Genomic DNA, 27,984 nt, shown 5'->3' with positions numbered 1-27,984 from the left:
ACCTGATGGTAAGTGGCTACTGCCGCCCAAGGACATTTGTAATCAACCCCAGATAGGATTAGATATTCCTATCTGAGGTCGGCCACAGATGCGCCGCTACCCCTGAGGACTAAGCTGGAAAGCCTCCGAAAAGTCTGTCTCCCTTACCACACCCTTCAAACCGAAACACAGCAGCGCCTAACACTGCTGTTATTAGGTAGAAATAGGTGTGGCGGTGGTGCCGCCGGAGTCGAACCGTAAAGGGTTCTACCACCTTTAAACTGCTCGCAACAACTTCAGAACGGACTAGCAGTTCGGAGGGGACTATAACACTATGTCCAAATAAAATAAAATTATTTTTTAAATGTTTTTGTACATAGGTATAGGTACAAAAATAAAATATATTCTGTTACTAAATTTTCTTTCCGGATTATACCAATACCTATTCAATTTATTATTCGCATCCTGTCCGCTAATGTGTAATAGCGTTTATCACCATTTAGGCTCCGTAATCGATACTTGTTATATAATATTATGTTTACTGATCGTAATTAGTTTAATAGGACGTGATACCGCGTATTTATTTATCGGGTTCCAACGAGCTAAATTACTAGAATTACCTACACCACGATAGCTGTATATTAGCGCAACATGGCACACATATAATGACTACCAATTTAAGTTAAACCGTAACACTTTAAAAATATCTGATATTATTATTATAGAACCCTTAGTGGTTCTTTGGTACCTCCAATTTGGTGGTACCGCCACATAATTTGTGCCTAACAACAGCAATGTTGAGGTCTGCTGTCTTCTGGTTTGAGGGGTGTGGTAGGTTTTTTTTTACATATAATATAGGAGTAGCAGACGAGCTAAGCTGGAACGCCTCGGAAAAGTATGTCTCCCTCACCAGACCCTTCAAACCAGAACTCAGCATCGCTTGACACTACTGTTAATAGGCAGAAATAGGTATGGCGGTGGTGCCGCCGGAGTTGAACCACTAAGGGTTCTACCACCTTAATACGTAGGTAAGGGAGAGACGCATTTACGAGACATTCCAAATTAGTCCTAAGAATAAACAACGCCTCTAAGGCTGACATCAGATAAAACTTCAATTATATCTGAAATTGAGTACGGTTACTGATGACTTTGGGTGTTAGTAGTCTCTTTCCATCAGTCCGTCTACATGCAATAAAAGACAATAGAATGTAAGCGATAGAATCGATCGCAGACAAATGTAATTAAATGCAGTGTAAAATTTATAGAAAGTAAAGGTCTATTCAAAAACTCTCTCGTGTAATGGAAATCGTGCCCCTTGGCCCCCAGGGCATCGCGGATTCCCAGCACAAAAGACCCAACAAAAAGGTTCAGCCGTCACATGAACATTGTAAAACTCACCCTCGCACTCACGTCTGACAAACGAACAACTCTGAACCCTATCTGACAGCCCTAAGCTCGATTTTCCTCCCCTCTTAATTGTTTTGTAACAGTTTTTTCCAATCCGATAATGCGACCTTAGCGTCGAGATCATGGTTTACTACAAATTGTATTAGAGTAGTAGATTTAACTATTTATGTCGCGTTCGGCTCGGGTTCCACGGAATTTTACAAGTTTCTTGTCCGTAATAGAAATAGTCGCAATTCTAGATAGGTTTGTACGCATTTAAACGTTTGTAAGAATGTGGAGTTATAATAGACATCACAGAAGACATCTTACGTCGGGTAATGTCGACAGAAGGACAGTGGGTTTGGCGGTTGTCGGACTTCTTTGGCCGAGCAGGTTTTCAGGTGATCAAATAACCCCTGTATTCACAAACAAAGCCGTAACTAGGACCTAGTGATCGAGGGACGTGCGCAGCTCAATATGGACCAAAATATGGAACACGAACCTACTGTAGAAAGCACTCAGCAAGACAGGTCACATGATATCCAAGGCATTAGGTATAATATAGAAGCTCCTTAAACATCAACCATTTTACCTCAACAGTTTCAAACTAGAGGCTCACTAGGTTGATGCTACTTTAATTGTACCTATACTTATAAAACAATCTTCAAAAACAAAAAACATAAATAAAACAACGTAACACATTATCTAGATTCTTTTCTACTACGTATCGTTAGGAGATTAAATATCGTTAAAAATAGCAACATTTAATATTGGATATGAAAGAAATTTCGATAGATTATTGTATACGTAATAGATTCTACAATTACAAAGTCCTAGACATTTTATTGATTCATCAAAGTTACTTCTATTGTTGATAATATTATGATCTTTCCCTTGTTTATCTCTAACAACTGTTTTCAAAGTATTATAAGCGAAGATCTTTATAGTATGTAACAATCCACGTAATGTAGCCTAAATTAATAGAGCTTGCTTCGGCAGCTCTATCAAATGCATATCTCGCAGCGAGAAGTTATTGCGAATTGATCCGTTCCGCATTCCTCGCATTTCATCCTCATCCTTGGTTTCAATTTCAACAAGGACGTACCTATATCATGACTACACAAAAATATAGTATTGACACATCTTTTGTGGCCTTTTGTGGATCTGAATTACACATAGGGCTGGCGTTCCACTTTAGTCAAGTTAATCATGCTTCTTCACCTGAAGACTAAGTTGAAAGTAACAAATTGTAGTATACTCGTCTTTGTAATCGTCTCTAATGGAAGCAGCACAAATATGGTGTTGTAGAATTATTGTCGAATCACGGGTAACACTAGGTACTTAAATTTTAGTAGCTTATAAAATAATAGGTATATTACTTCACCATTCTAACAAAATGAATATCTGGTAATTATATAATACTACAATTCAGTACAATGAAACAGTTTAAGAGTTCCATCAGGGCATATTACTTTTTGTATTGGCGATCTACGATTTAGCTACCTTACGAAAGCTAGGTGCAGCGATGAAACGTTAAACATTTGAACACCTGTCGCAACTACTTCTGGATCGATACAGCGACTGAACACGAAAAAAGCGATACATAATTAATACAATAACGACGTTACACGTTTTCGATATCACAACCGAACGCAGCAACTCACCAAAACATAATGTCACTTACCTTCTGACGCTATTAAGTGCATCGCACGGAGTATTCGCCTTTGCAATACTATAAATGATCTACTGCATTCTACTAACATTTCATATTTCATTTTAATCTCGTCATACTAATTATGATAAACTAAATATAAGACGGTACCTAACAAAGCTTATGTTAAGATTTGTAATTGATTTAATTAATTGTAAGTAATATTTTGGAAATAATTGAATTCACACTTCACACAATTCTATCTATAGTAGGTAATTTAACTTATGTTACATAATTTAGTTACTGATGTTAGTGGATCGTCTTTTCTGTGGATGAAAGTAAAATTAAATTCATACATTATTTAGGCAATATAATATCTCGCTGAAATCCTTGTATCAAATCTTCAAATCGCTTCGTATTGTTGTCTTTTGTGTTCGGGCTCGCATTCGTTTTCCATCGCACACCATTATTCACATTAAGTGGACAGATCTCGGGTCAGATCCAGGCACAAGAAAAGCACAAAAAGTGCCCGCTTTATCCGAGCATGATAAATCTACTTCAAATCCGAGAATAGCGTCTTTTATGAAGGAAATTGAAATAAACCGACCGTGCGGATAACGGCTAAGTAAGAAGATCGGGATCCTTTTAGAATATATTGGTGAATCATTTTCATTCATCAGCCCGTCCTACCTGCGAGATTACAATAAAAATATGAAAATCTATCATTAATTTAGAAACTGGGGGAAAATTTTAAAATATTCACGAATTCAGTTGGCAAACACTACGTTTTTAAATAGGATTTTCCTACTTACACGATTTTATTTTTTAAGCTCGTTAAGTGTAAGTAATAGCTATTTTGTAGAATTTTTAGAATAAACTTGTTAAAATACAGCGGATATATTTCCACTTTAAGCGGTAGAGCTGAAATCGAGCGTGAAATGGTTACCACACGAAGCGGTTGTCTCGCACAAACGAAATAGTAGTCGCCGGTCGGCGCGGCGCGAGGCGTTTGCCGGAAAATTGGCTGGCCTGAATAATCCACGCGACAGTTACGAAATTTGAAAAACTTGAAAACAAATATCTATCAATTTTTATTTTTATAGATTTAGTAAATATATTCGATGACACAAAAGCATTTAAGACATTTATAGCGCTATACATTTCATGCGCTGTATTAGGGACATACTTTATTTAGTATGGAATCAAAAGTTACGGTTAAGGTATCTGTAACATAAACGTTATATACTCAAGTACATATTATGTATTAAGCTAGAAATATGTAGGCGTGTATATCTTTTATTTTAAAACTAATACGCATTATATATACGAAGTTAAGCATAGGCTGACGTACATTACTTCTTTGGCTACAAGCATTTCTTAAGGTTCGTAACTAAGACACTTATAGATACACAAGTTACCTAAGTATTTACTTGTTTATTTATAATAATATAGTGATGTATTATTATATAAAGAAGTAATAACTTAGGATGTCTACTAAACCGGCACGTGTGCACGGAGCGGATATTCGCTGCGGAAGGCCTGGAACAAGCCGCTGCGTTCGTCGCAGCACACGGTAGCGGATCTTAACTGAGTTTGAGCATCTGCGAATTTGAGAAACAGTGGGTGTGTGAGCGGGTGCCCGCCGCGTGCAAACGCACCGCCTGTCTGCTGCCTCCCTGGCGTGTGAGAACCCATCGCACACGTGAGCGCTTATTGCGCTCTTTACACTATTTTTCAATACAAAAACGCGGTCGTCCACACGCGCCAAATTTAATCTACGCCAATCCACTTAATTTTCCATTTTCGGAATCCATTCGTTTCTCGCTGTATTATTTTGATCATCAAGTCTCCCGGTCGTAGTTCCCAACCCCACATACAACGGTAACCCAAATGGGTAAAGTAATAATAAAAAAATATTGGAACGTATTAGTATTAACACATTTTTACAACACTCAAAGGAACATTATGTCATTCCGAAATGAAAATCTAAGCCGTATCAAGCAAACAAAAACTCATAAAACGTCATTAAAAACTGTCAATCTAACGACTAATTGTCATCTGTCATTTAAACTTCACGCTGATCGAAGCATTGACGGCGCACGTCGCTTACATTCCAAAATAACCTAAAATCTACATGTCGCTATAGATTTATTGACATTTAGGTTTAATTTTAGATTCCTAAAAATAGATTTGTATGTTGTTATTTAGGAACGCTGCGTCTAATGCACTAAGACGTTACAAAGGTTATCAACTGCAAATTCCTAAGTGTTTTATAAGGAAGATGTCTTTGGAGCAAGCGAAGCAAGTGGCGGCGTACCGGGCTGTGGACGAATATGTGAGAAATGACTGCATTTTTGGGGTCGGGAGCGGCTCCACTGTTGTGTACGCCGTGCAGCGACTAGCGGAGCGCGTCGAGACTGAACACTTGAAAGTTGTCTGCATTCCTACGTCTTTCCAAGCAAAACAACTCATTCTGAAACACAACCTCACGTTGGGTGAGTTGGAGACCAATCCCGTCATTGATGTTACTATCGACGGGGCTGATGAAGTCGATTCCAATATGACCTTGATTAAGGGCGGCGGTGGCTGTTTGCTGCAAGAGAAAATAGTTGCAGCGTGTTCAAAGAAGCTCATTGTTATTGCGGACTACACGAAGGATTCCCAGAAGTTGGGTGATAGGTACAAAAAGGGAATTCCAATTGAAGTTGTTCCAATGGCCTATGTCCCTATTAAGAATAAGGTTATAGCATTATTCGGAGGAGAAATAAAGCTACGCAGTGCCATCGCAAAAGCGGGGCCCGTTGTCACAGATAATGGCAATTTCATTTTAGACTGGGTGTTTTCAAATCAAGACTTAGATTGGGAAAAAGTGAACACAATTATAAAAATGATTCCAGGTGTTGTAGAAATTGGACTGTTTGTTAAAATGTGTGAGAAAGCATATTTTGGGCAAGCAGAGGGTAATGTTGTTGAAAGATCTGCTTAATTATATACTTTTTGTTACTTATTCTTATTTATAAGAATGATATTGTTGCCACAAGCTTAATGATGGTACCTAGGATGCCTTATACTCTCTCATTAACTAATGATATTTTTCAAGATCTTTTTTGTACTGTACAATTTTTTTAGAAAATATCCAATTTTGAGGCTATTACACCCATGTAATTACTCATTTATTCCTGTAAGCATAGTTAAGAGTGCCTGCACGTTTGCTCTTATTTTAAAATAAGTAGTTTTAAAAATAATTGATGTATGAATATCAAATAAAGAACAAAAGCCGTTAATAGCATATTTAATGTGCCATATATTTTCATAAAACCAATAAATTGAGTAATGTATAAGAGATGTACAATTTCAAAGGAATTCTTAGTGTATCACAGATAAATTAAAAGTGTTATGTAATCTTTGATCATACAAGTATCAATATTTAGATTTAAATCTAAATTGTATCCAGTACAATAAACTTAAATTTTGTACTTATTGTTCCTAAGATTTAGCTATAAGGGATTGTTTCAATAATTATTAATAAATAAGCACAATCAGGGAATTTTACATGCACAAAGTATAAATTTTTACAATATACATGTTTTTATATGAAATAAATATTTGTCCTTTATTAAAAGTTATAATTATTATTTTCAGAACTGACAAAAGACTGACATGTTATGTTTAAAACTAGATGAAATAGTAGGAAATAAAATTCATATACATTAAAAGATCTTAGCTTCCTCATTATCTTGTTATATAGGGTCATGACATGACACATTTAAATAAAATTGTGCAAGATGAGTGTTGATGTTACTATAATCATTATATCATGCCACACACACTAGGAAATCTCTATCCAGATACTATGTATCAATATTTTAAATCATTACATATTATTCATATCATACTGTATTGATCCAACTAATTTTACCAGGAGATAGATCCAATCTCAATTCGCTGTACAATGTTAAAAAACAAGGCAATCAAATTTGTAAAACAGCTTAATTTCAAATTTATACTTATTAAATTTGTTAATCCGTAATAATAATGTATACAGAAATAATTTCCAACAAATTTCTTGCAATATGTGATCAGCCATTGAAAATTGATTGAATGCAACTCAAACTTAGTGTCCAAAAATATGTATAAATTGGAATAATCCAAACCCACATTATTATCATTATAATTCACTGTGTGTGGCATGATATTATGTTTTTTGTTGCCACATTGATGAATGTGTCAATATTCATATTTTTGCTTCATTTTCAATGAATATGAAGCAAAAATACTATTCGACATACTTATTAAAATTCAAACATGTTAGGATTCCCATAGCCCTCAATAATTCACATCACACTATATTACATGTGCCTGGACCAACCTTAACCTATTAAATCTGAATCTATGATAATATTTGAGTTAGTATTTCAAAATATTTTTAAACATTTTATATTTAACTAGCTAAAAACATCCAAATTTCATTTTAAAGGTTATAATAGTTTTATAGGGACTATAAAAATATTTGAGATAAACTTGAGTGGAACGAATTGTGATCTATTAACTCTGTTACTTCAATAAATATAATTTAAGTACTATCTATTAGGCATTTAGCAATCGAGTTTAACATCGCACAATTGAGATTAATGAAGAAATTCTATATAGTAGCCATATAATAATAATCCTACGCTAATGTGTAAAAATAAGGCCTTTTAACTAAGTTTGCATATTCTACACAATACTAACAATCCCAGTTTCATATAATTAACTTTGGCATAATGTAAAAGCATTCGTGATTTAAGTACAAACCAATAAAGACTAATTTATCTGGCTCAAACCTATAAGTAACTAGTGACCGACCGAAGTTAGCTTTTCAGCTGAAACCAGAACTTTTAAGAAATGAAGTTAATTATGAAAATGCACACAATTCCCAGCAATTTATAAATTTAAACAGTTTAGTAATTATAGCATATAATGTTTTTTTATTGGTGCAACTTGTCAAAAGTTCACGAATGTATACTATGAATAATATAGTTTGACTGATTTCTGGAACTGAAATGGAAACTGGCCGATCAATATAAATAACAAATTATTTTTTGGACATTTCATTGAATACCTCGAATTTTTTAAATGCAGCCAGCATTATTATTAGTATTAGTAGTAGTAGTAGTAGTGTTAATATTAGTAGAGACTAGTTTTCTTCATAATACGGAGGAACTCATCTTGATTAATTTCTCCATCGCCATCTCTATCTGCTTCATCAATCATTTCGTGCAGCTCCTCATCTGTTAAGGTTTCACCCAGCTCTTTAGCTACTCTCTTGAGATTCTTGAATGAAATCTTTCCTGAAAATTATAAGTTGTTTATGTAGATTATTTATTTTTAAGGTGCAAAAAGTGTAGAACTAACTAACTAAAACTTTGAAAAATGGCTTTACGAAACTTAAGTTACACAATATTGAGCGACTAATAAAATATTGTTGTGTTGACAACCTTACTAGTCTTAAGCCTAAACACAAGTGCTTGGATTATGCAGAAATCCAGTATGTTGAAATTTTTGCATTACAACAGGTATGAATGCCCAAGAGTCGAGCTGTGAAGGTTTCTATAACCTTTAATGTGGTAAATTAGTGAAGAAGTTGTGGACTTGTTAAAATCCTGTCTCAATCTTTGTTATTTTTAATTACTTGCTACTTACCAGTTTCATCATCATCAAAAAGCTTGAATGCCTTCATGATTTCTTCCTTCGTGTCTTTTTCGGCCATCTTAACTGTCATCAAATCTAGGAAATCTTCATAGGAGACCTTCCCATCACCTTTGTCGATTTCAGCTATCATTTTCTTTATTTCCTCCTTTCTAGGTTCAAAACCTAGAGCACGAATGGCCACTTTCAGTTCCTTGGTGTCTATTTTACCTGTATTTTCAGTGTCGAAGAGATCAAACGCTTCTTTTATGTCGCGCTTCTGTTCATCTGTTAACTCAAATTTAGGTCCAGATTTTTTACGCACGCCAGCCGGTGGGGCGTTCGATGTATTGGTTTTCTTTTGGCTATTATTCACAGCAGTTGTCTAAAATTCATTATAAATAAGTTGTGACTATAAGTAACCAACGTCCGAGCTTAACAAACGTTAAAATCAATAATCTGGACACGCGATACTTACCATGTCTTTACCAGTAGAAGATAACTAATAATGGATGAGAGGATTCGTGTTCTTTCAAGGCTATGGAATCTTTAAAAAACCTAATTCAGAAGATAATTTTTATACTCAGAAAATATATATAAACAAATTTTGTGTATCACACATGCATACGATTTGTATTTAAATAAAAATTGACAGGAGGTGTCAGTTGTCAATATAAAATAATATAGATTATACATTAAACCATAGACTACTTAGGAATATTACCGAAGTACGATAAATACAGAGTACGATACTGCCTTAATCTTATGTTATTCCAATGCAGAGTATAGTAATCTAGCCAATCTTCAATATAATAATGTATTATTTATTATATGACGGCGCATCCCTGGCGCCGTCTATTAAGCTGTGACGGAACAAGATTGTCAGCTGGCAGTCATAAGAGTATTATTATATACATGCTGGCAGTATAGCGGAGCGTCTTGTCAATGGAGCGCCGCCACTATTTTTTTAGAGGAGAAAAAAAAGGAGGGAAGGGGGCGCACCACGTCTTAAACGAATTAATGATGTGCCGAGTCGGCCATTTTTGGTATTCGAGTACTTTAGTACTCATATAAAAAAGAATCGAGTCAGTACTCGAGTCCAAAGTATTCACAAAGTACTCGAGTACTTTGCACAACATACAGTCCAATAGCACGGAAGAGCAAAAAAAAAAACGCCACTCACTACACAAAATTAAACAAATTTTTACTTGTACGAGTAGTAGTTGTAGTGTACGAGTATCGTCAGTATTCGAGTATTACTGGTACTCGAGTATCACTATTGGTACTCGAGTATGCGAGTTTATGTAAGTACTCGAGTACTGACTCGAGTCGACCTGACTCGGCACATCTCTAAAACGAATCGCTATTGATTCGCTTAATTTTTCAATTATCTTCGTCTTCTAATACAATTATTGGTATATATGTGTGTGTGTGTGATGTGTGATATTTTCAATAACTGGGAACTGATCTTGCTAATTTAACGTGCATAACATTATTGGAATAAAATTAACTTTTGTGTTTGTGATCTGGCTTGCAAATAATTTTAATCGCCCAAACACCCACGTGAGACGCTATGGCCAATCCTGATGTAGGCGGGCAACCGTCTGTCTATATATAAGTAACTTATAGTTATTATTTAGGTCCTTATGCCCACTACCCTGGTAGATCGAATTATTTCTGTTTCATCAGGTCCGGACACGACACTAGATATTAGACTTGGTCGGTGCAAACCATACACAGTTTTTAATACATAGTTATCAATGCAGTACCGAAAACACGGTATTGAGAATTGTAATAACTATGTATTTTGGGAAACATGGTATTGACAGTATTGGCTGGTATGTGATAACTTGTACCGAGCTGTACCAAGTACCAATCACGGCACGATATTCACGACGCTGATTGGCCGAAATTGTGGTACCGGTATGTTATGCGACGCAACCCTGATGCTGTTTTCCTACTACAATTTTCACCTTTAACTTGTTAGCAATAAGGTCTTGTCGTCGAGCCGCGATTCCTTCGTGGAAACGTAATGCGTGATAATAACATAATATTTTGACTCTTATCTACATGAAAATAAAATCATTTTTTGATGGAATTATACTACGTTTGGAACTAAAATTTAATAGTAATAATAATATTTTAAGTTTCATTTGAATTTGACTTTTTCGCTTGTAAAAGTTCCTTGCACTGCTTGCGCATGAATATAATTTTATTCGTCTGATTAGGTACTTAATGTTTGTAGTTTAAATTTGTTTTATTAGTTTTTTAAAGTTTCTAATATAATAATAACTTTAAGTGATTAGTGCAATAACTGATAAGTTACATTTAAATCTTATATATAAAATTCTCGTGTTACCATACACCTCCGAAATGGCTTTACCGATATTCACCAACTTTTATATGCATATTCAGTAGGTCTGAGAACCGGCTACTATCTATTTTTCGTACCCCTAAGTGATAAGGGTTGTTCACCCTTAACATTTTTTATTTATATGGCAACATAATGTTTGCCTATACTATACTATATACGATGTAGGAGATATTCGTGAAAACAGACAATGTGACTAAAACAGCTAGATGTACACTGTGTGGTAACTGGTAACATATACAGTTACAAAGCATCGACAGGAAACCTCAAGTCGCACTTAAAGAAGATGAAAGTTCTATATACATTTTTTTAAACAATATAAACTTTATATGTATTTAGTAAAAAACAAAATAAAATTATATATAATATTTAAGCATAAATTTGTATATTTAAGTTGTATCGCAATAACCAAAGAGTTTACTTTTATAAAGCGTTATTTTAATATCAACAAACACAGGTTCTTTATAATTTCAAATACCGACCAATACCTAGGTATTGAAAATAAACAGTTTCAAAACATGGTATTGGTACCAATACCGATACCGCGTTATGATATTGCCAGATATCATACCGACCCACGACTACTAGATATACAGACATAAAAAAAATGGTTTCATATTTTTAATTCTTTATAGACCTTACAAAGAAAGCATATGGGAAGGTAGAATTAATACTATAAGAGCCATTTTGTTTTCACAGATGAAAGAATAATAAGACACAGATTTGTAATTACGAAAAGAGTTCTCTTTAAATTGCTTATTATTATATTTTCATAGCAATTTTAGGTACAATATTCACACAATTATATTTTAAGTTTTCACATAAAATGAATTTAGTCTTATTTGTATAATTATATTATCTATTTTTTACATAATTAATTCAAAACATATTTAATTTATGAATATATTTTAACTTACTTTGCTTTTAGCATTTTGCTTAATATATTAGAACTATTTTGAGTAATATTATTCTACATTTAGCCCTTTAGGCTGTCGCAGTGGTGCACTAATTATCATCATAAGCTATTTATATAATAATAACATTAAGTTACACTAAATCTAAGTTACACTATAACACTATGGAGAAACACTACAGTTCTTTGTTTACAAGCTTCTTAAAGCGGATCGTATATCAGGGAGCCGCAGGTAGGGTGCCCACAGACTTCATGAGGTGATAGCAATGTGGGAGACGGCTTCGATGGCCGATCTTCTGTAGCGTCGCGGCAGCCTGGGCCAGCATGCCCGCTCGCTCACCGGGTGCCGCCAACACTGCCGCTGGGAGGTGCTTGCAGGCCATGTAAAGCGCTACAGCACGCTCGCCTTCACCTCCACCACCTTCCAGGGATCGTTCTGGGAAAAAAAATTTGTTTAATTACCCTGATACATGATACCCTTTGCATACCAAAGCCAGCCATTCTAATGCCAGATTTTTAAGTTGTTAACTCAGTCATGCAAATTTTCCTTGTAAGGCATGACATGGGGTTCTTTGCATAGGCACAAAAACCTTTCTTCTGGCATGGTTATCAGGGTATTTAGGTATAATTAAAGAAGGACAGTGAAACACGTTTTTCACAATACAAGTATTCGAGGTGAAAATTAATAAATTAAAATTATAATAAAAGGTGGCATGGGGCTCTTCCAAAAAGGTGAAAAAAGAACTCGCCTCCAATATCGGCAATGCTTTAGTGACTCCTATTATGCTACAAATATCCATAGGCGACTTTTCATCTGATCAGGATAGTTCGTTAGATTTAAATATAAAAATTCACTAACCCTTCCCACAAATAATGGAGGAACGGTTCAGCCTCGGCCGTAGCGAGCCGTCGAGCAGCTGCTGCGTGCGGCGCGGCGCCGCGCCCGCCATCATGCGGCACACCGCCGAGTGCAGGAACACGCGGGATGTCACCCACTGCGAATCATACATACAATTATTGTCATAACATTAATTTTCCTCTAGTGGTTTAATTCTACCATAATCATTACAGAGGAATTATTTCGAATTACACTAAACTTTTTTTTTTTCAATGGCTACCTAATAAAACACAAAATAAATAAAAAAATAAAATAGGTTGACAAGTAAAAGGAAAGATGTATATTAAGCTCGTCCGCTATTTATATCGCACCCGCCTGTTGTTTGTGAACACTTCTATACAAGACCATGTTTAAAATTCCGTGCCTTCTTCCCTGTCCGCAATTCAAATACGAACTAGCACTTTTCAGGACCGAAAGTGCTAGATTGCCGTTTGTGTGGCCAAAGCCGGCGCGTGAAAATCTGGTTAGAAGGAACCTTGTCGCACCTCCCGCACCTCCCGCACATCCGTGCGCACATCCACCACACAATCGTAGCAGAGTACTAAATCAGCTGTTTCACATCTGACATAATATGGTATGAACAATAAAGGTCGGTTCACATACCGGCAGGTGGTTTGACAGGCGGCGCAGCGCGTGCAGGTCGCGCTGGAAGGAGCGCAGCCGCGCCGCATTTCTGCGTGCTACTTCAGTTCGTCAGTATAGCACTGAATTAGCTATCCCAGTTATCACATATTGACAGGTGGTATGGATAATAACGGTTGATACACTTACCGGCTGTTGGTATCTGTGCACACCATCCTGTATAACGGTATAGTCCGCGTAAAACTTCTAGTCCGCTATATAGAAGAATATAGAAATGAATCGCGTCACCATAGCAAATTGTATGACTACACCTGCTCGCAACAACTTCAGAGCGGACTAGCAGTATGGCGCGGACTACCTGTAATACAGTTCGGTTCACGTACCGGCAGGTGGTATAGTCAATACCGGTCGGATCACATACCGGCAGGTGGTTGGACAGGCGGCGCAGCGCGTGCAGGTCTGGAAGGAGCGCAGCCGCGCCGCATTTCTGCGTGCTACTTCAGTTCGTCATTATAGCACTGAATTAGCTGTCCAGGTTCACATATTGGCAGGTGGTCTGGACAAAAACGGTCGGTTCACATTTGGCCTGGTAGTATCTGTACACTCCGCCCTGTATTATTCTGTAATACCGGTCGGATCACATACCGGCGGGTGGTATGGACAATACCGTTCGGTTTACGTACCGGCAGGTGGTATGGTCAATACCGGTCGGTTCACATACCGGCAGGTGGTTGGACAGGCGGCGCAGCGCGTGCAGGTCGCGCTGGAAGGAGCGCAGGCGCGCCGCGCCGGCCGGCGCCGAGCGCGCGCCCGCGCCGCGCTCCCACACGCCCGCGCGCACCTCCAGCACCCAGTCGCAGCACAACACCTGCATCAGCTGCACACAACACATTCAAGTTTATTTTTACCAGGCAACGACGAAGCCGAATAAATTATGATTATCTAAGTTATGTATTGCGTCGGGATGCAGCAGCCAGGATACAGAAAGACCGAATTACTTATATACATGTATTTAATCAAAACCGAATATTACAAGTTTTGGATTAAATCTAACGTAAATTATAACTAACTATCCTAAGTGACTTGCTGGGGCAATGTTAGCGCCCAGAGTGAATTCCCACGTTCGGGACTATACAGTGGAAACGGAGCGGTAGTGCGGAGTCAGCGTTCCCACGGCACGGCGGCGGTGCAGGATCGGATGTCTTCTTCATAATTTTGTTTAAGGCGAATTTCTAACTATGGTGATTAAGGCCAATATATAACATCTATACTAATATTATAAAGAGGAAAACTTTGTTTGTTTGTTTGATTGTAATGAATAGACTCAAAAACTACTGGACCGATTTTAAAAATTCTTTCACCATTCGAAAGCTACATTATCGACGAGTAACATAGGCTATATTATATATGAAATATATTTGATAAATACATTTTGAGGCGGTACAAAGTTTGCCGGGTCAGCTAGTGTCTGATATGACAGACGTATATAAGGCGAGGTTTAAAGGGACCCTTAAGGTCGTTTGTCCACCACACCCTCACCGAGCCGATACCGAGAACGAGATTATTTTGTGGGCGATTTTAATATGTCGTGACGGCGATAGTTTGTCCACCGCGACCGATATTGGCGGTTTATTTTGTTCCTATTGTCACGCGTATGATGTCATGTGTTTTATATTGTCGGCATATCGGCTCGTCAAAGTCTCGGTGCCGATCTACTCGAAATATCGGCGGCCGGGATGACGGTGCTCGAGTGACGGACGTGCGGTGGACAAGCAGCTATAGTAAATGTACGTACGCTACTTCAGCGCCGTCATTAATTATCGGTATCGGCTCGGTGACGGTGGCGGTGGACAAATAGCGTAAGGGCACTTTTCCTGTCGCGCGTGTTTACGCCCGCAGGCATGCTACTTGCATCCTATTATGTCATATACACACGCATACGGGTCGCGAAGACACTGTGGCGAGGTTATTCATGTATGCGTGTGACACGCGCGAGCGCAGAAACGCGCGACAGGAAAAGCGCCGTAAGAGTCATTCGTGTATTATGTAAACACTAAAAGGAAGTTAACAATAATATTTCTCAATAAGTTAAAAATAATAAAATTCTACTTAAGAAAATAAAAATACTACAGTGCATCCTTAGCGGAGGCGTGAAAAACATCAAATAGGAGAACCTCGTTCTTCGTGAACTAACTAGGAGATAATTTATTCATGACAATCATTTTAGTGTAAAGCCTATATTTTGTAGTTATATTTAGGTGGAAGGTTGTGAGATGCTTGCTAACATACAAAAAAGGCGAATTTTGGTCTTCAAGATCTGTAATTGGCTTCAAGTTCAAAGTTCACACTCGTATGCCACCTCAATTTTATAAAAAGAAAAAAAAAAGAAAAGTTATAAGCCAAAATATATTATAATTGTTACCTAAAAAAACCTTTACCATTGCGCTCAGGAGAATATTTAAGCACATCCTTCCTTTATCTTCCATGTCCAATATGACCAATATGACCCTGAAGAGTGTGACTAGAGCGAGAATTGCCTTGTAGTAAGATTGCACAGACTGGGGAACAAGTGCAATGCAACTACAATGCACTCCCGCAGTAGTCGTCGACGCGGCTTTAATCTTCTTGGTCTTCATTCCACACTGCCATTAGCCGTATCTGTTTTGTTTTTATTTCCCATTGCTGGGCATAGATCTCCTCCAAGTGGGAATGAAAGTTAAATGCGGAATGATGGAGACAAAATTACTATAGAGTGAAATATTAATGACACAAAAATATTACTATGGTAACGAGAAGCAGATATTGGTCATTCATTAAGCGAATACATGGCTTAATATAATAATTAAACTTATTAATTAATATAAAATTTTGATGCTAATTAATAAAGAAATATTTTGGAAAAATGTTTTAAAAGATAATGTTTACACTTTGTACGATCAGTCCATAATAAAATCTGTAAATTAACAATTTTACTTTCACACTGCACATAAAAAACAAATAATATTGTAAAAATGGCAGTATAAATGATGCACTTACCAACATAAGTTGAGTTGGTTTTCTGCAGCAGTAGTAAGCCAAAGAATCCGCTAACCTGGCTCCAGCGATATCGCACACCTGAAATAGAAAGAAAGAAAGAAAGAAAGAAAGAAAGAAACATTTTTATTCGGATAAATTGCAACACAAAAGAAATATAACGGAAAGACAAAAAAAATAATACATTTACACTAATACATTTACAAATAAAAACATTTGGGCAGTCGAGTGTATGATATAAATAACTTTATGAAATGTAAAATTTAAATTTTGTAAATTATCATGAATCCGCCTGAATGTCCCACTGTCTCTTTTTCTTAAGGCAATTAAATTATCATAAATCAGTAGGACAGCAGCGTTTTCTAATAAAATTATTTATCCAGTTTTTTTACTTTTATAATATAGGAGTAGCAGAAGAGCATGCAGTCCACCTGATGGTAAGTGGTTACTGCTGCCCATGGACATCTGTAATCAACCCCAGATAGGATTAGATATTCCTACCTAAGGTCGGCCACAGATCCGCCGCTATCCCTAAGGACTACGCTGGAACGCCTTGGAAAATGTCTCCTATGTAATGTAAAATATAAATGGTGTCTCATTTGAATGCTGTCTCATGTGAAATTAGCCTGAATGTTATGGTTTAAGATTCTTTATTTCTCAAAAAGATTTACAATCACTTACTGAGAAATAAGGTTTAACAATAATTCTCGTATTTAATTTTGTGAGCAAAAGAGTGGGTATGCGGATATTTTTTGGTTGTAATGTTCCGCTGTCTTTCTTTCTTAAGACAATTAAATTAATCATTAGGTTAGCAGCGTTTCTTGTAAAATTACTAATCTAGTTTACAACGGGCGTAGCCAAACATACTTAATATGAGGAGACATAACAATGGACTGCTTTAGTATAGCTGAATTAAAAACAAAATCTAGCCCACTTATAAATATTTTAATCTTAACAAACCCTCTTACTAATAATTAATCGTTCCAATATTTTGCTTGTTTTCAATCCCTCATATTTAATGGACGGAATAGAGACATTAACCAGTTCACGAAAAAAAATAATTATATACCTATTAATATTTTAACATACCTTAAGTATAGTTTCGGACGTCTTCTCAATGGATTCCTCATCACGACACTGAGCAAGGCTGAGGAGTCCACGCCGGCTTTTGTACGCCATGTGCAGAGCCCTACAATAATAGATCGATAGCTATAATAACATTAGCGACCATTGTTTATGTCCGAACAAGACAATAGTTATTAATACAAGTATAAACTATACACGGTGTTTAATAAACATCACTATAATTAGAATTCCTAAGTCGCAAACAACGCCGTGAGAACTGTGTCATCGATCTAGTCACCTAGACGTATTAGCTGGCATTAAATATTTAGAAGTTATTGAGTCGGTCTTGAATCTAGTAGTTTTTAAATTATTAATGACAAAAGACGGAGAAGTTGGGAGATCGCGTTTATGTAAGTTTTCATACAAATATTTTTTAAGTATTTCGTACTAACTTAATAAACAGAATAATGCAAGTTATGATTAGAAATAAAAAAAAAACGAATTTAATTGTGAATTAAAAATAAGGTATATGCTTTTTTAAGGTGGTAGAAACCCTTTGTGGTTAGTCTCTAGCTACACCACCGCCACACAACACTTTCTCTAATAACAGCAGGGTTAAGCGCCGCTGCGTTCTGATTTGAAGGGTACAGCAAGGGAGACATACTTTTCCGAGACGTTTAAACGTAATTATGGTCGACTTCGGGTAGGAATATTATATTGAAGATATTACAGATGTTACTGAGGCAAACAGTAAAAATCCAAAGTATAAGACGATTTCTGGAACTTTGGGGAGGCGGCAGGCATCTGACCTCTTCTCTCCTACGCCAACGCCCTTGATTGAACAACTCTTTAACTTAAATAAAGGACGGAATAATTATTTCACCAATTTATTACCCAGGCAATGGATCCTCGGAGCTGGCCAAGGGTTCTGGCAGCATGTTCAACTTATCAACAATCTCTGCCGATTTATTCGTGTCCGCTAACAACCAAGTGGCAGCCACACCCACGATGTTAGCCCACCACTCCATAACTGGGTCCCAGCATCCTGGATAAAAAAAATATTACATAAACACACTGACGTGAGCGCCATCGTAGCAATCGTGCTGGTCTGCTAAAGTTCAGGGTTCCTAACCCAGGTTAGGTCTTTTACGGGAAGAGAAATGTTTAAATGACTTTTAACTACCTATTAAGCCGGAAAACAAATATCGGATAATGGGCATTTTCATCACTCAATTAAAGAAATCTACAAACAATATTGAACAAAAAGATACAATATTTATTGGTTTCAGTTTTTACCACAAGGTTTGTATCTGGTACCTTGCAGACCAGAATAACACTTGTTTCAAATAATTACACTAATTTGATCTTGCCTGGCCAAGGATCGAACATGGATTATTCAGCATGGTACTAATATAACGATCATTGCTCTACGTAGGCATTTCCTTTTTTTTAATTTAGCAAGTAAGAGTCATCTATACGAAACATTGAGCATATACTTTTATATACGTTTTCATACTTACCAGTGTGGTGAGGCGCATCAGTGGAGACGTCGTCGGTGATCAGTTTGACCAGGTCGAGCACGTCACGCGTGGTTCCGCGCTCGTCCACGCCCAATAGAATCAGTAGGCTCTTTTGCAGCAGTTCTAAGTGGTATGCCTGTAAGGTTAAACAGGAAGTGTTAGTATTGTAAATTCTAATAATAGTTTCAAAAGTGTAAATTGACTTAGATACATTACGAATGTAGTTCTGAACATTCATTCATTTATTTATTATGTCCCCGCAAATAATTAATCTAGAATAAGCTCATATGTGGAATGCAGTCTCCATTGAAGAGATTTGTTATTGAAAATATAAGAAAACGTTATTCCTAAGTTCATAATTAAATATTGCATAACTTAAAATGAAATTTTATTGAATTTATAATTATAAATTCTCTTTATTAGCTTATAAAATGCATTACAGCCGCAGTTGAGTTCCGCTCGCACGCGTGCCACTTGCATCCCATTGTTACATGCTCATACGCACATACGTGCAAATAGGATGCGCATGCGCGCCTCCAGCGCACGGCGCTGTCTACTTCTGCGTCGATGTAACAGAGATATAGTCCAAGTCAAACTGCTAGTCTGCTCCGAATAAACAAAGGAGTCGCGTCGTAACCAAATTGTAGATATAAGCGGGACGAAGACAGCGCGGTACCCTCCCAGCACCCTACGCTGCCCGCTCTCACCCAAGGGTACATAGCTTCGTTAGTGTGTTCTTACTCTACGGAGTAGGCATATGCTAACTAAATCTGCACGCAACGACTTTAGAGCGGACTAGAAGTTTGGCGCGGTCTATACCGGCTGCGATACTACCCACATCGCCACAAATTCACCCGCATAGCGTACGCGAGCGGGCCCGGGTCCAATGGACGCGAGAGCACTCCGCGCAGATGCAACGCGGGTACCGGTTGCGGCGGGTAGATAGTACCGCAACACGCTCACCCGCATGGCGTACGCGAGCGGGTCCGGATCCAATGGACGCGAGAGCACTCCGCGCAGATGCAACGCGGGTACCGGTTGCGGCGGGTAGATAGTACCGCAACACGCTCACCCGCATGGCGTACGCGAGCGGGTCCGGATCCAATGGACGCGAGAGCACTCCGCGCAGATGCAACGCGGGTACCGGTTGCGGCGGGTAGATAGTACCGCAACACGCTCACCCGCATGGCGTACGCGAGCGGGTCCGGATCCAATGGACGCGAGAGCACTCCGCGCAGATGCAACGCGGGTACCGGTTGCGGCGGGTAGATAGTACCGCAACACGCTCACCCGCATGGCGTACGCGAGCGGGTCCGGATCCAATGGACGCGAGAGCACTCCGCGCAGATGCAACGCGGGTACCGGTTGCGGCGGGTAGATAGTACCGCAACACGCTCACCCGCATGGCGTACGCGAGCGGGTCCGGATCCAATGGACGCGAGAGCACTCCGCGCAGATGCAACGCGGGTACCGGTTGCGGCGGGTAGATAGTACCGCAACACGCTCACCCGCATGGCGTACGCGAGCGGGTCCGGATCCAATGGACGCGAGAGCACTCCGCGCAGATGCAACGCGGGTACCGGTTGCGGCGGGTAGATAGTACCGAAACACGCTCACCCGCATGGCGTACGCGAGCGGGTCCGGATCCAATGGACGCGAGAGCACTCCGCGCAGATGCAACGCGGGTACCGGTTGCGGCGGGTAGATAGTACCGAAACACGCTCACCCGCATGGCGTACGCGAGCGGGTCCGGATCCAATGGACGCGAGAGCACTCCGCGCAGATGCAACGCGGGTACCGGTTGCGGCGGGTAGATAGTACCGCAACACGCTCACCCGCATGGCGTACGCGAGCGGGTCCGGATCCAATGGACGCGAGAGCACTCCGCGCAGATGCAACGCGGGTACCGGTTGCGGCGGGTAGATAGTACTGCAACACGCTCACCCGCATGGCGTACGCGAGCGGGTCCGGATCCAATGGACGCGAGAGCACTCCGCGCAGATGCAACGCGGGTACCGGTTGCGGCGGGTAGATAGTACCGCAACACGCTCACCCGCATGGCGTACGCGAGCGGGTCCGGATCCAATGGACGCGAGAGCACTCCGCGCAGATGCAACGCGGGTACCGGTTGCGGCGGGTAGATAGTACCGCAACACGCTCACCCGCATGGCGTACGCGAGCGGGTCCGGGTCGGGCGCGCGCGAGAACAGCGCGGCGGGGTGCGCGTGCGGCGCGTACGGCCAGCGCCGCGCGCGCAGGAAGCGACGCGGGTAGTACCGCAACACACTCACCCGCATGGCGTACGCGAGCGGGTCCGGGTCGGGCGCGCGCGAGAACAGCGCGGCGGGGTGCGCGTGCGGCGCGTACGGCCAGCGCCGCGCGCGCAGGAAGCGACGCGGGTAGTACCGCAACACACTCACCCGCATGGCGTACGCGAGCGGGTCCGGGTCGGGCGCGCGCGAGAACAGCGCGGCGGGGTGCGCGTGCGGCGCGTACGGCCAGCGCCGCGCGCGCAGGAAGCGACGCGGGTAGTACCGCAACACACTCACCCGCATGGCGTACGCGAGCGGGTCCGGGTCGGGCGCGCGCGAGAACAGCGCGGCGGGGTGCGCGTGCGGCGCGTACGGCCAGCGCCGCGCGCGCAGGAAGCGACGCGGGTAGTACCGCAACACACTCACCCGCATGGCGTACGCGAGCGGGTCCGGGTCGGGCGCGCGCGAGAACAGCGCGGCGGGGTGCGCGTGCGGCGCGTACGGCCAGCGCCGCGCGCGCAGGAAGCGACGCGGGTAGTACCGCAACACACTCACCCGCATGGCGTACGCGAGCGGGTCCGGGTCGGGCGCGCGCGAGAACAGCGCGGCGGGGTGCGCGTGCGGCGCGTACGGCCAGCGCCGCGCGCGCAGGAAGCGACGCGGGTAGTACCGCAACACACTCACCCGCATGGCGTACGCGAGCGGGTCCGGGTCGGGCGCGCGCGAGAACAGCGCGGCGGGGTGCGCGTGCGGCGCGTACGGCCAGCGCCGCGCGCGCAGGAAGCGACGCGGGTAGTACCGCAACACACTCACCCGCATGGCGTACGCGAGCGGGTCCGGGTCGGGCGCGCGCGAGAACAGCGCGGCGGGGTGCGCGTGCGGCGCGTACGGCCAGCGCCGCGCGCGCAGGAAGCGACGCGGGTAGTACCGCAACACACTCACCCGCATGGCGTACGCGAGCGGGTCCGGGTCGGGCGCGCGCGAGAACAGCGCGGCGGGGTGCGCGTGCGGCGCGTACGGCCAGCGCCGCGCGCGCAGGAAGCGACGCGGGTAGTACCGCAACACACTCACCCGCATGGCGTACGCGAGCGGGTCCGGGTCGGGCGCGCGCGAGAACAGCGCGGCGGGGTGCGCGTGCGGCGCGTACGGCCAGCGCCGCGCGCGCAGGAAGCGCCGGCCGCGCGCGCTCGCCGCCCAGCGCAGCCGCGCCGCGCCGCCGCCCCACTCCGCGCCGATGCGACGCAGGTACCACCTGGGAAGAGTGCATTCTTTTGTGCATCTATTTATTTATTTTATTACGACATAAGTTTTTAGGTCTTACCCTTCAACGAACAAGTTTTAACCTTCCATTTAATTAAGGACAAAAAGATGACAGGTTTAGTAAAGGTCAAAAAAAAAACTCCCGAAAAAATATGTCATAATATGAGCCTATCCCCATTGGAACACGATGAACAACCTAACCATTTTTGCTTAACAATGTTAAAGTGATTAGGCATCTTAATCAGGTATATCATGTCATGGTAACATATTTTATAACAATACAAACACATTTCAAAAATATGAACCACAAACTACAATTACTATTACTACAATTTCAATAACACAGCCAGAGTGGTACTTTTTTATTGATAAATTTAGAACTAAGCCACCAATACCTATCCTTACTGATAATTGCTTTCCATATTTTAAATTACTTCACCACTCACCCACACAGCCAGTTTCCGAATCTAGGCACGTTATCCTTGAACACCAGTGCAGCGGTGACATAAGTGTCGGCTAGCAACTGCTTGTTCCCGGTGACCTCTGCAAGATTGACCGCTTGTAACGCTAGCAACACCCGCTCTGCACGACCACTCTGGCTGGACAGTATCTCCAGTTGGGCTAGCCGGTTAGATACTCCAGATACCTCGGCCGCCCAGTGTTGAGTGGCTCGCCTTGCAGGGCTAGAAGAATACGACAAATTAAACGGTGTATAGCAGTTTACAAGATACACAGTTGGGAGTTTTAAGAGTAATTATAATACATATACCTTTTGAAGAGGATTTTTGTATATATTATTTACAATATTAGTATATTTTTTTTAGATTTTCATATTATCTTATGTGACTTTTAATACAGAAATGTCACACATAATTATTGACCTTTTACTGTTCTATTTTTGCATTATTGTAGTGTTCTTTTGTTATTCTATTGTTGATTTGATTGATGAACTATACTGAAGAACTTAAAGCCACGAGCCACCTTACTTGACAAGTGTATTGTTACATCGCACACATATTCGAGAATAAAATGAAGAAGTGAGTCTACGACATAGATCTAGTACCTGTCACCCCACAAATCGCCAGCTCGCCTCGCCAGGAACCCTCCAAACGGCATCCTTTGTAGAATCTGTCTGAGCACAGTGGAAGCCAGCGCGGAGTACTTCACGTGACCAGAACTGCCCGCCTGAACACTCTTACCGGACACTGCTAGAGCATTATGTAACTCCACCCTCGCGTTTTCCAGGTCATTCTGTGGAATAGTTTAAGCAAATGGTTAATTTCGTCTGCTAAGCTTGTTTGATTTATAGATGCCTTACATGAAGCAGCATGCATCATACAATAAGTCAGTGGTTCAGGCGCGATCGCAGCATAAGATTTTGGGGGGAGGCCTCCCTCCCCCCAAAATAAAAAAAAAGTGAGAAAAAAGTGTGACTCCTCACACTTTTTTTCACTTTCTAACTTTAGTATTTACTGTAAAGTCCGGCATATCCTCTCCGCTACCCCTGAGGCAGAGAGGAATCAATGCAGGGTTTCCCCATAACAAAAAACTGATCAAGTGGGAGTCGAACTCGTTTTGGAGGGTTATGACCAATGTGACCCCTCCCCCTTGGGACCGCGCCTGCAAAGGTTCCAGGTTCTACCCTATATAGGTAAATGAGATTGTTTCTTTTCTGAATCTGGGTGTTAGTGTATTTGTCTTTTTGTGGTGCCATAACACAGACAACACAGGACAAATGCTTTTAAAATGTATGTAAAAAGCATGACTATTTTGATTAAATTTTATACAAACCTTTTTCAAACAATTATCAGCTTGTCGTTTATGCTTGTAAAATAGTCCAGCCTCTTTTGATTGTGATTTTGGTACAGAATCCCCATAAACTAACAGTTTTATAAGGCAACCTCCAAGAACTATAAAGTTTATTAAGTAAATAAGGAAAGTCTGAAATATCCATGCACCCCAGGAAATACCACTGTGACCTGAAATTAATAAAACACAAACATTGTTTTAAGAAGAAAATCTCCAATGACCATTTGGAACTTTGATGATAATAGTTTCAATAGTGATAACACTAACTCCACCTTACTCTAGTTTGAACCCAGATACGTCTGATTTCCTCAAGTTATGTGCGTTTAAATTCGTACTTAGATCATTAATTCTTTCACAGAGACGGTAAACATTCATCTGTACTTTTAAGATGATAAAGTCTACTAATCTGCGCTTAACCAACAAAGTGGATTATGACTAAAACCATTCTCATTCCGAAAGAAGATTTGTTCCGTAAATTGGGACACGGCTTAATGAATTAATGACAAAATATTAAATGGTGTTTACTTACTGAAGTCATCATCAGACAAAATTCTTCTTTGATCAAGTCTTGCTGAGAAATCAAAAGCAGCCGATTCTGACATGAAATTTCCGAAGAAGGCACTGAATGGATTGAATGCTATCAAGCCAACCATAAAGGCACATAATGCTAGCCGAGAATGGTCTCCCATACCCATGACAACCTTTGAATACTTTTCTTCCACCTGAAAATGTAATATTAATTTTTTTTTATTATGGAGTGTAGTAGATAAACATCAATATATGTATTTTTTTAGCCCAATTTATTACAACAATGTTTTACAGGAGAAGTAAGAAGGAGAAAACAGGAGCAAGTGAAGAATAAGAAAAATTTCAAGTTCATTGATAAAAACAAATTAAAAATTTCTTGTATTTAGATTTTTTTTTTATTATATACAAGTAGCAGATGAGTTTGCAGTCCCCCCAAAGGTAAGTGACTACTGCCGCCCAAGTTCATCTGTAATCAACCCCAGATAAGATTAGACTCGTACCTGAAGTCGCCCACAAATGCGCCGCTGCCACAAATTACCTTGTATTCTGGTGAAGATGGAGCATCGCTGTCCATTGCATGTGGTGAGTGGTAAGGTGAAGAGATGTCGCTGTGTGGTGGAGTGTAGGCGCCACCTTCAAACACTTCCTTCACACCAGACTTCTGGCATACCAACTTCAAAGCCATATTTTCTTGCTTTAATCTAGTATTTTGATTCTGAAGGTACTTAATGTAATCTATAGTTTTTCTTAATATTGCAGACTTATTCATCTGTAAATAATGTTGGAATGACATGTACATTGAATGAAAATAGAAGAATAGAATAAAGTTAAAGAATAAGTTACATAAGTTTTGAATGAAATTTGAAGAACCCATTTTTGACGTAATGGTCCATATATATCTCTTCTTAAAAAGGAAAGAGTTTAAGCATCATGCTGGCTTAGTGAGGGTTGCACACACACTTTTAGGTACTTTTTACGGAACTCTCAAGGAGAGACTACACAGGAAAACCTCCCTTTAACATTATAGCAAGCCAAGATTTCTCATAAAGCAGACCTTCTGGTTAAGAGAATCATTTATTTTTATTTTAAAATAAATTAAGCAACATACCTTTGCATCTTCTCCGACAAGCATATTCTTGAGCTCAACTATCCTATCATTGATGCTAGTTCTATAGCGTCTCTCAATGGCATTGTGGGCACTCCGCTTCACTTCCTTCACTTTAGGCTGACCAGTGGCTTGGCTAAAGGATATTTTGTCCCCATCAAGAACCACAGGTATACCGGTTGTCAACAGAGTTGGGCAAGTGTTACCGGTGAAGAATGTATGCACAGGTCTGTTTTCAATACCAGCTTTTGTGTTTGTTATAATTCCTTGAGTTGCTCCTAAAAATTAGAGAATATAATTTTGTTAATATACAATTCTGAACATACTTTGTATTTAATAAAAAAATGCATTTATACTTCAGTGGTCATAATTCGGCCTCTCATTGCAATTACAGGTACACATCTATTATTTCTAAAGTTCTGGGCATATTACTAATAATATAATGGTAAATGAATTACAAAGTGGACTATGGCCTAAACCCATCTTACTCTACTAGGAGATCCATATCCAGCAGAAGAACAATAAAAGGTTGATGAATATATTTTGTTTATATAAAAAAAAAACAATTCAAACTCACCTTGTACTGGTGCAGTTGTATACATTAGTGTTTGTGTTTCTGAATTAATTATATTTGATTGAAGTATAACTGGGGAGAAATTCGCATCTGTCGTTTTCAAAATTAATGGCGTTACATTCTTCGTATTATTCGGCAGTAGCAACGGCTGACTCGGATGCTGACCTTTAGCTGGCTGAGTAATATTTGTAACACCATCCAGCTGTACAAGAGAGGCGCTACCATCAGGCATTTGTTTCAATTTGCCCGATGTCAAGTTCACATACACAGGACTGGGCACTACTTGCTGCACTAACACAGGGGCCTGTGCCGGAAATCTCGTCTGTCCATGTTGCGTCACATCCGGCAATGGAGAGCCTTGAGTCGTTTCGCGCAAATTGTAACTTTCCTCTCTCCCATAAGCATTCCGCACTGGCCTAAATTTTAACTGCGTGTTTTGAGCGGGAACCTTCCTGTCGTGAGTGTATTGAGATACCATTGGATTTCCACTCGAGCCATTATAAGGAGACACTTGAGGAGAGGATAAAATATCGAGAGTGGGCTTCGTATCGTCACTAAGAAGACCAGAGTCGTTGTCAACATACGACAACTCTTCTTCGAGTTTCTTCATAAAATCGCCGTCACAGCCGCTGAGGAAATCTACAGACAAGAGAATATAGTACTAACTTCCTAAATGTATACAAAAATCATCATTAATCATATGAAATAAAAATTTTACCTTCAATTTCAGCAATATCGTGTACATTGAAGACATCGTTGTTTAAAAAAGGTTCGTCTGACTCCATAGCTGATCACTTTACTAAAACAGCTTCACACTTTATCAACATAAATTCACTAAAATGAATCGTGAAGAAGAATATTGCATCAGATAATATATTTTTATTCATCCTAAAACTTCTTGTTTACGTTCTTGACTTGTAGTATTAGTTTCATATTTTGACATTTACGACGTGATCACTTTAGCCAATCAGAAGGCGAGAGAGCGGTGGTACGATATTACGTCATTCTATGGCATTATTCATTTGTGCATGGAACGTCACTCTTACCCATTCATAATTTTGTGATGCAATGTGAGCAACATAAAAATATTCTGCAATAAAATCATAAAAGCAATCCATTCGTGGTTTGTTTATCTGTAAAGGTTTTATATGCGAATTAATAGTTGCATATTTCTGCCCACACATTACTTATAGTTAGATTCTGGCCAAAGAGTATAAGTAACCTATTCGTAATTACATTTATTATGGTATTTAAGATTACAACATTATGAAGAAAAGCTTACGTAAGACGGTTTATATAATATTTTGTATAAAATAAGAATCAAAAACGTCTAAAGTGATTTTTTATAATGTAAAAACTGGTTAAATATTCATCTATCCTTAACTTACTAA

At 40.2% G+C, this 27,984-nt stretch overlaps 3 protein-coding genes across 3 annotated transcripts; 1 reads left to right on the top strand and 2 right to left on the bottom strand.

The window, feature by feature from the left end:
* Positions 1-5,081: 5,081 nt before the first annotated feature.
* Positions 5,082-6,803, top strand: Rpi (Ribose-5-phosphate isomerase). Its single transcript, XM_073085409.1, has one exon. It carries the CDS (start codon positions 5,211-5,213, stop codon positions 6,000-6,002), a length of 792 nt encoding a protein of 263 aa, XP_072941510.1. The 5' UTR covers positions 5,082-5,210; the 3' UTR covers positions 6,003-6,803.
* A 471-nt stretch (positions 6,804-7,274) lies between these two features.
* LOC140751519 (uncharacterized) lies at positions 7,275-9,333 on the bottom strand. The gene is made up of 3 exons (XM_073085410.1): positions 9,162-9,333; positions 8,699-9,068; positions 7,275-8,346 (listed from the first exon to the last, which is right to left on the bottom strand). The coding sequence occupies exons 1-3, from the start codon at positions 9,162-9,164 to the stop codon at positions 8,183-8,185; spliced, it is 537 nt and encodes a 178-aa protein (XP_072941511.1). The 5' UTR covers positions 9,165-9,333; the 3' UTR covers positions 7,275-8,182.
* A 2,459-nt stretch (positions 9,334-11,792) lies between these two features.
* On the bottom strand, positions 11,793-27,586 carry SREBP (Sterol regulatory element binding protein). The gene is made up of 16 exons (XM_073085440.1): positions 27,312-27,586; positions 26,597-27,232; positions 26,023-26,297; positions 25,453-25,683; positions 24,916-25,108; positions 24,369-24,556; positions 23,641-23,828; positions 23,024-23,260; positions 21,228-22,569; positions 19,066-19,201; positions 18,440-18,590; positions 17,570-17,669; positions 16,484-16,561; positions 14,169-14,324; positions 12,827-12,962; positions 11,793-12,403 (listed from the first exon to the last, which is right to left on the bottom strand). Exons 1-16 carry the CDS (start codon positions 27,376-27,378, stop codon positions 12,186-12,188), a joined length of 4,332 nt encoding a protein of 1,443 aa, XP_072941541.1. The 5' UTR covers positions 27,379-27,586; the 3' UTR covers positions 11,793-12,185.
* Between the last annotated feature and the right edge of the window lie 398 nt (positions 27,587-27,984).

This window comes from Epargyreus clarus, unplaced genomic scaffold (assembly GCF_041222505.1).
Source record: "Epargyreus clarus isolate Ecla_fem2 unplaced genomic scaffold, WU_Ecla_fem_2.2 ptg000023l, whole genome shotgun sequence".
NCBI lineage: Eukaryota > Metazoa > Arthropoda > Insecta > Lepidoptera > Hesperiidae > Epargyreus > Epargyreus clarus.
The sequence above is the reverse complement of the archived record's forward strand: the minus strand, read 5'-3'. Positions and strand labels throughout refer to the sequence as shown.

What these genes read in the sequence shown, in the direction of transcription:
- SREBP (XM_073085440.1), bottom strand. Translation starts at nt 27,378, where the DNA reads ATGGAGTCAGACGAACCTTTTTTAAACAACGATGTCTTCAATGTACAC. An exon ending in CGCTCGCGTACGCCATGCGG is followed by an intron (nt 19,202 to 21,227) that starts GTGAGCGTGTTG and finishes TTAACCTTACAG; the next exon opens with GCATACCACTTAGAACTGCT. An exon ending in TCCGAGGATCCATTGCCTGG is followed by an intron (nt 17,670 to 18,439) that starts GTAATAAATTGG and finishes CTATTATTGTAG; the next exon opens with GGCTCTGCACATGGCGTACA.
- Rpi (XM_073085409.1), top strand. Translation starts at nt 5,211, where the DNA reads ATGTTGTTATTTAGGAACGCTGCGTCTAATGCACTAAGACGTTACAAA.
- LOC140751519 (XM_073085410.1), bottom strand. An exon ending in TTTTGATGATGATGAAACTG is followed by an intron (nt 8,347 to 8,698) that starts GTAAGTAGCAAG and finishes TATAATTTTCAG; the next exon opens with GAAAGATTTCATTCAAGAAT.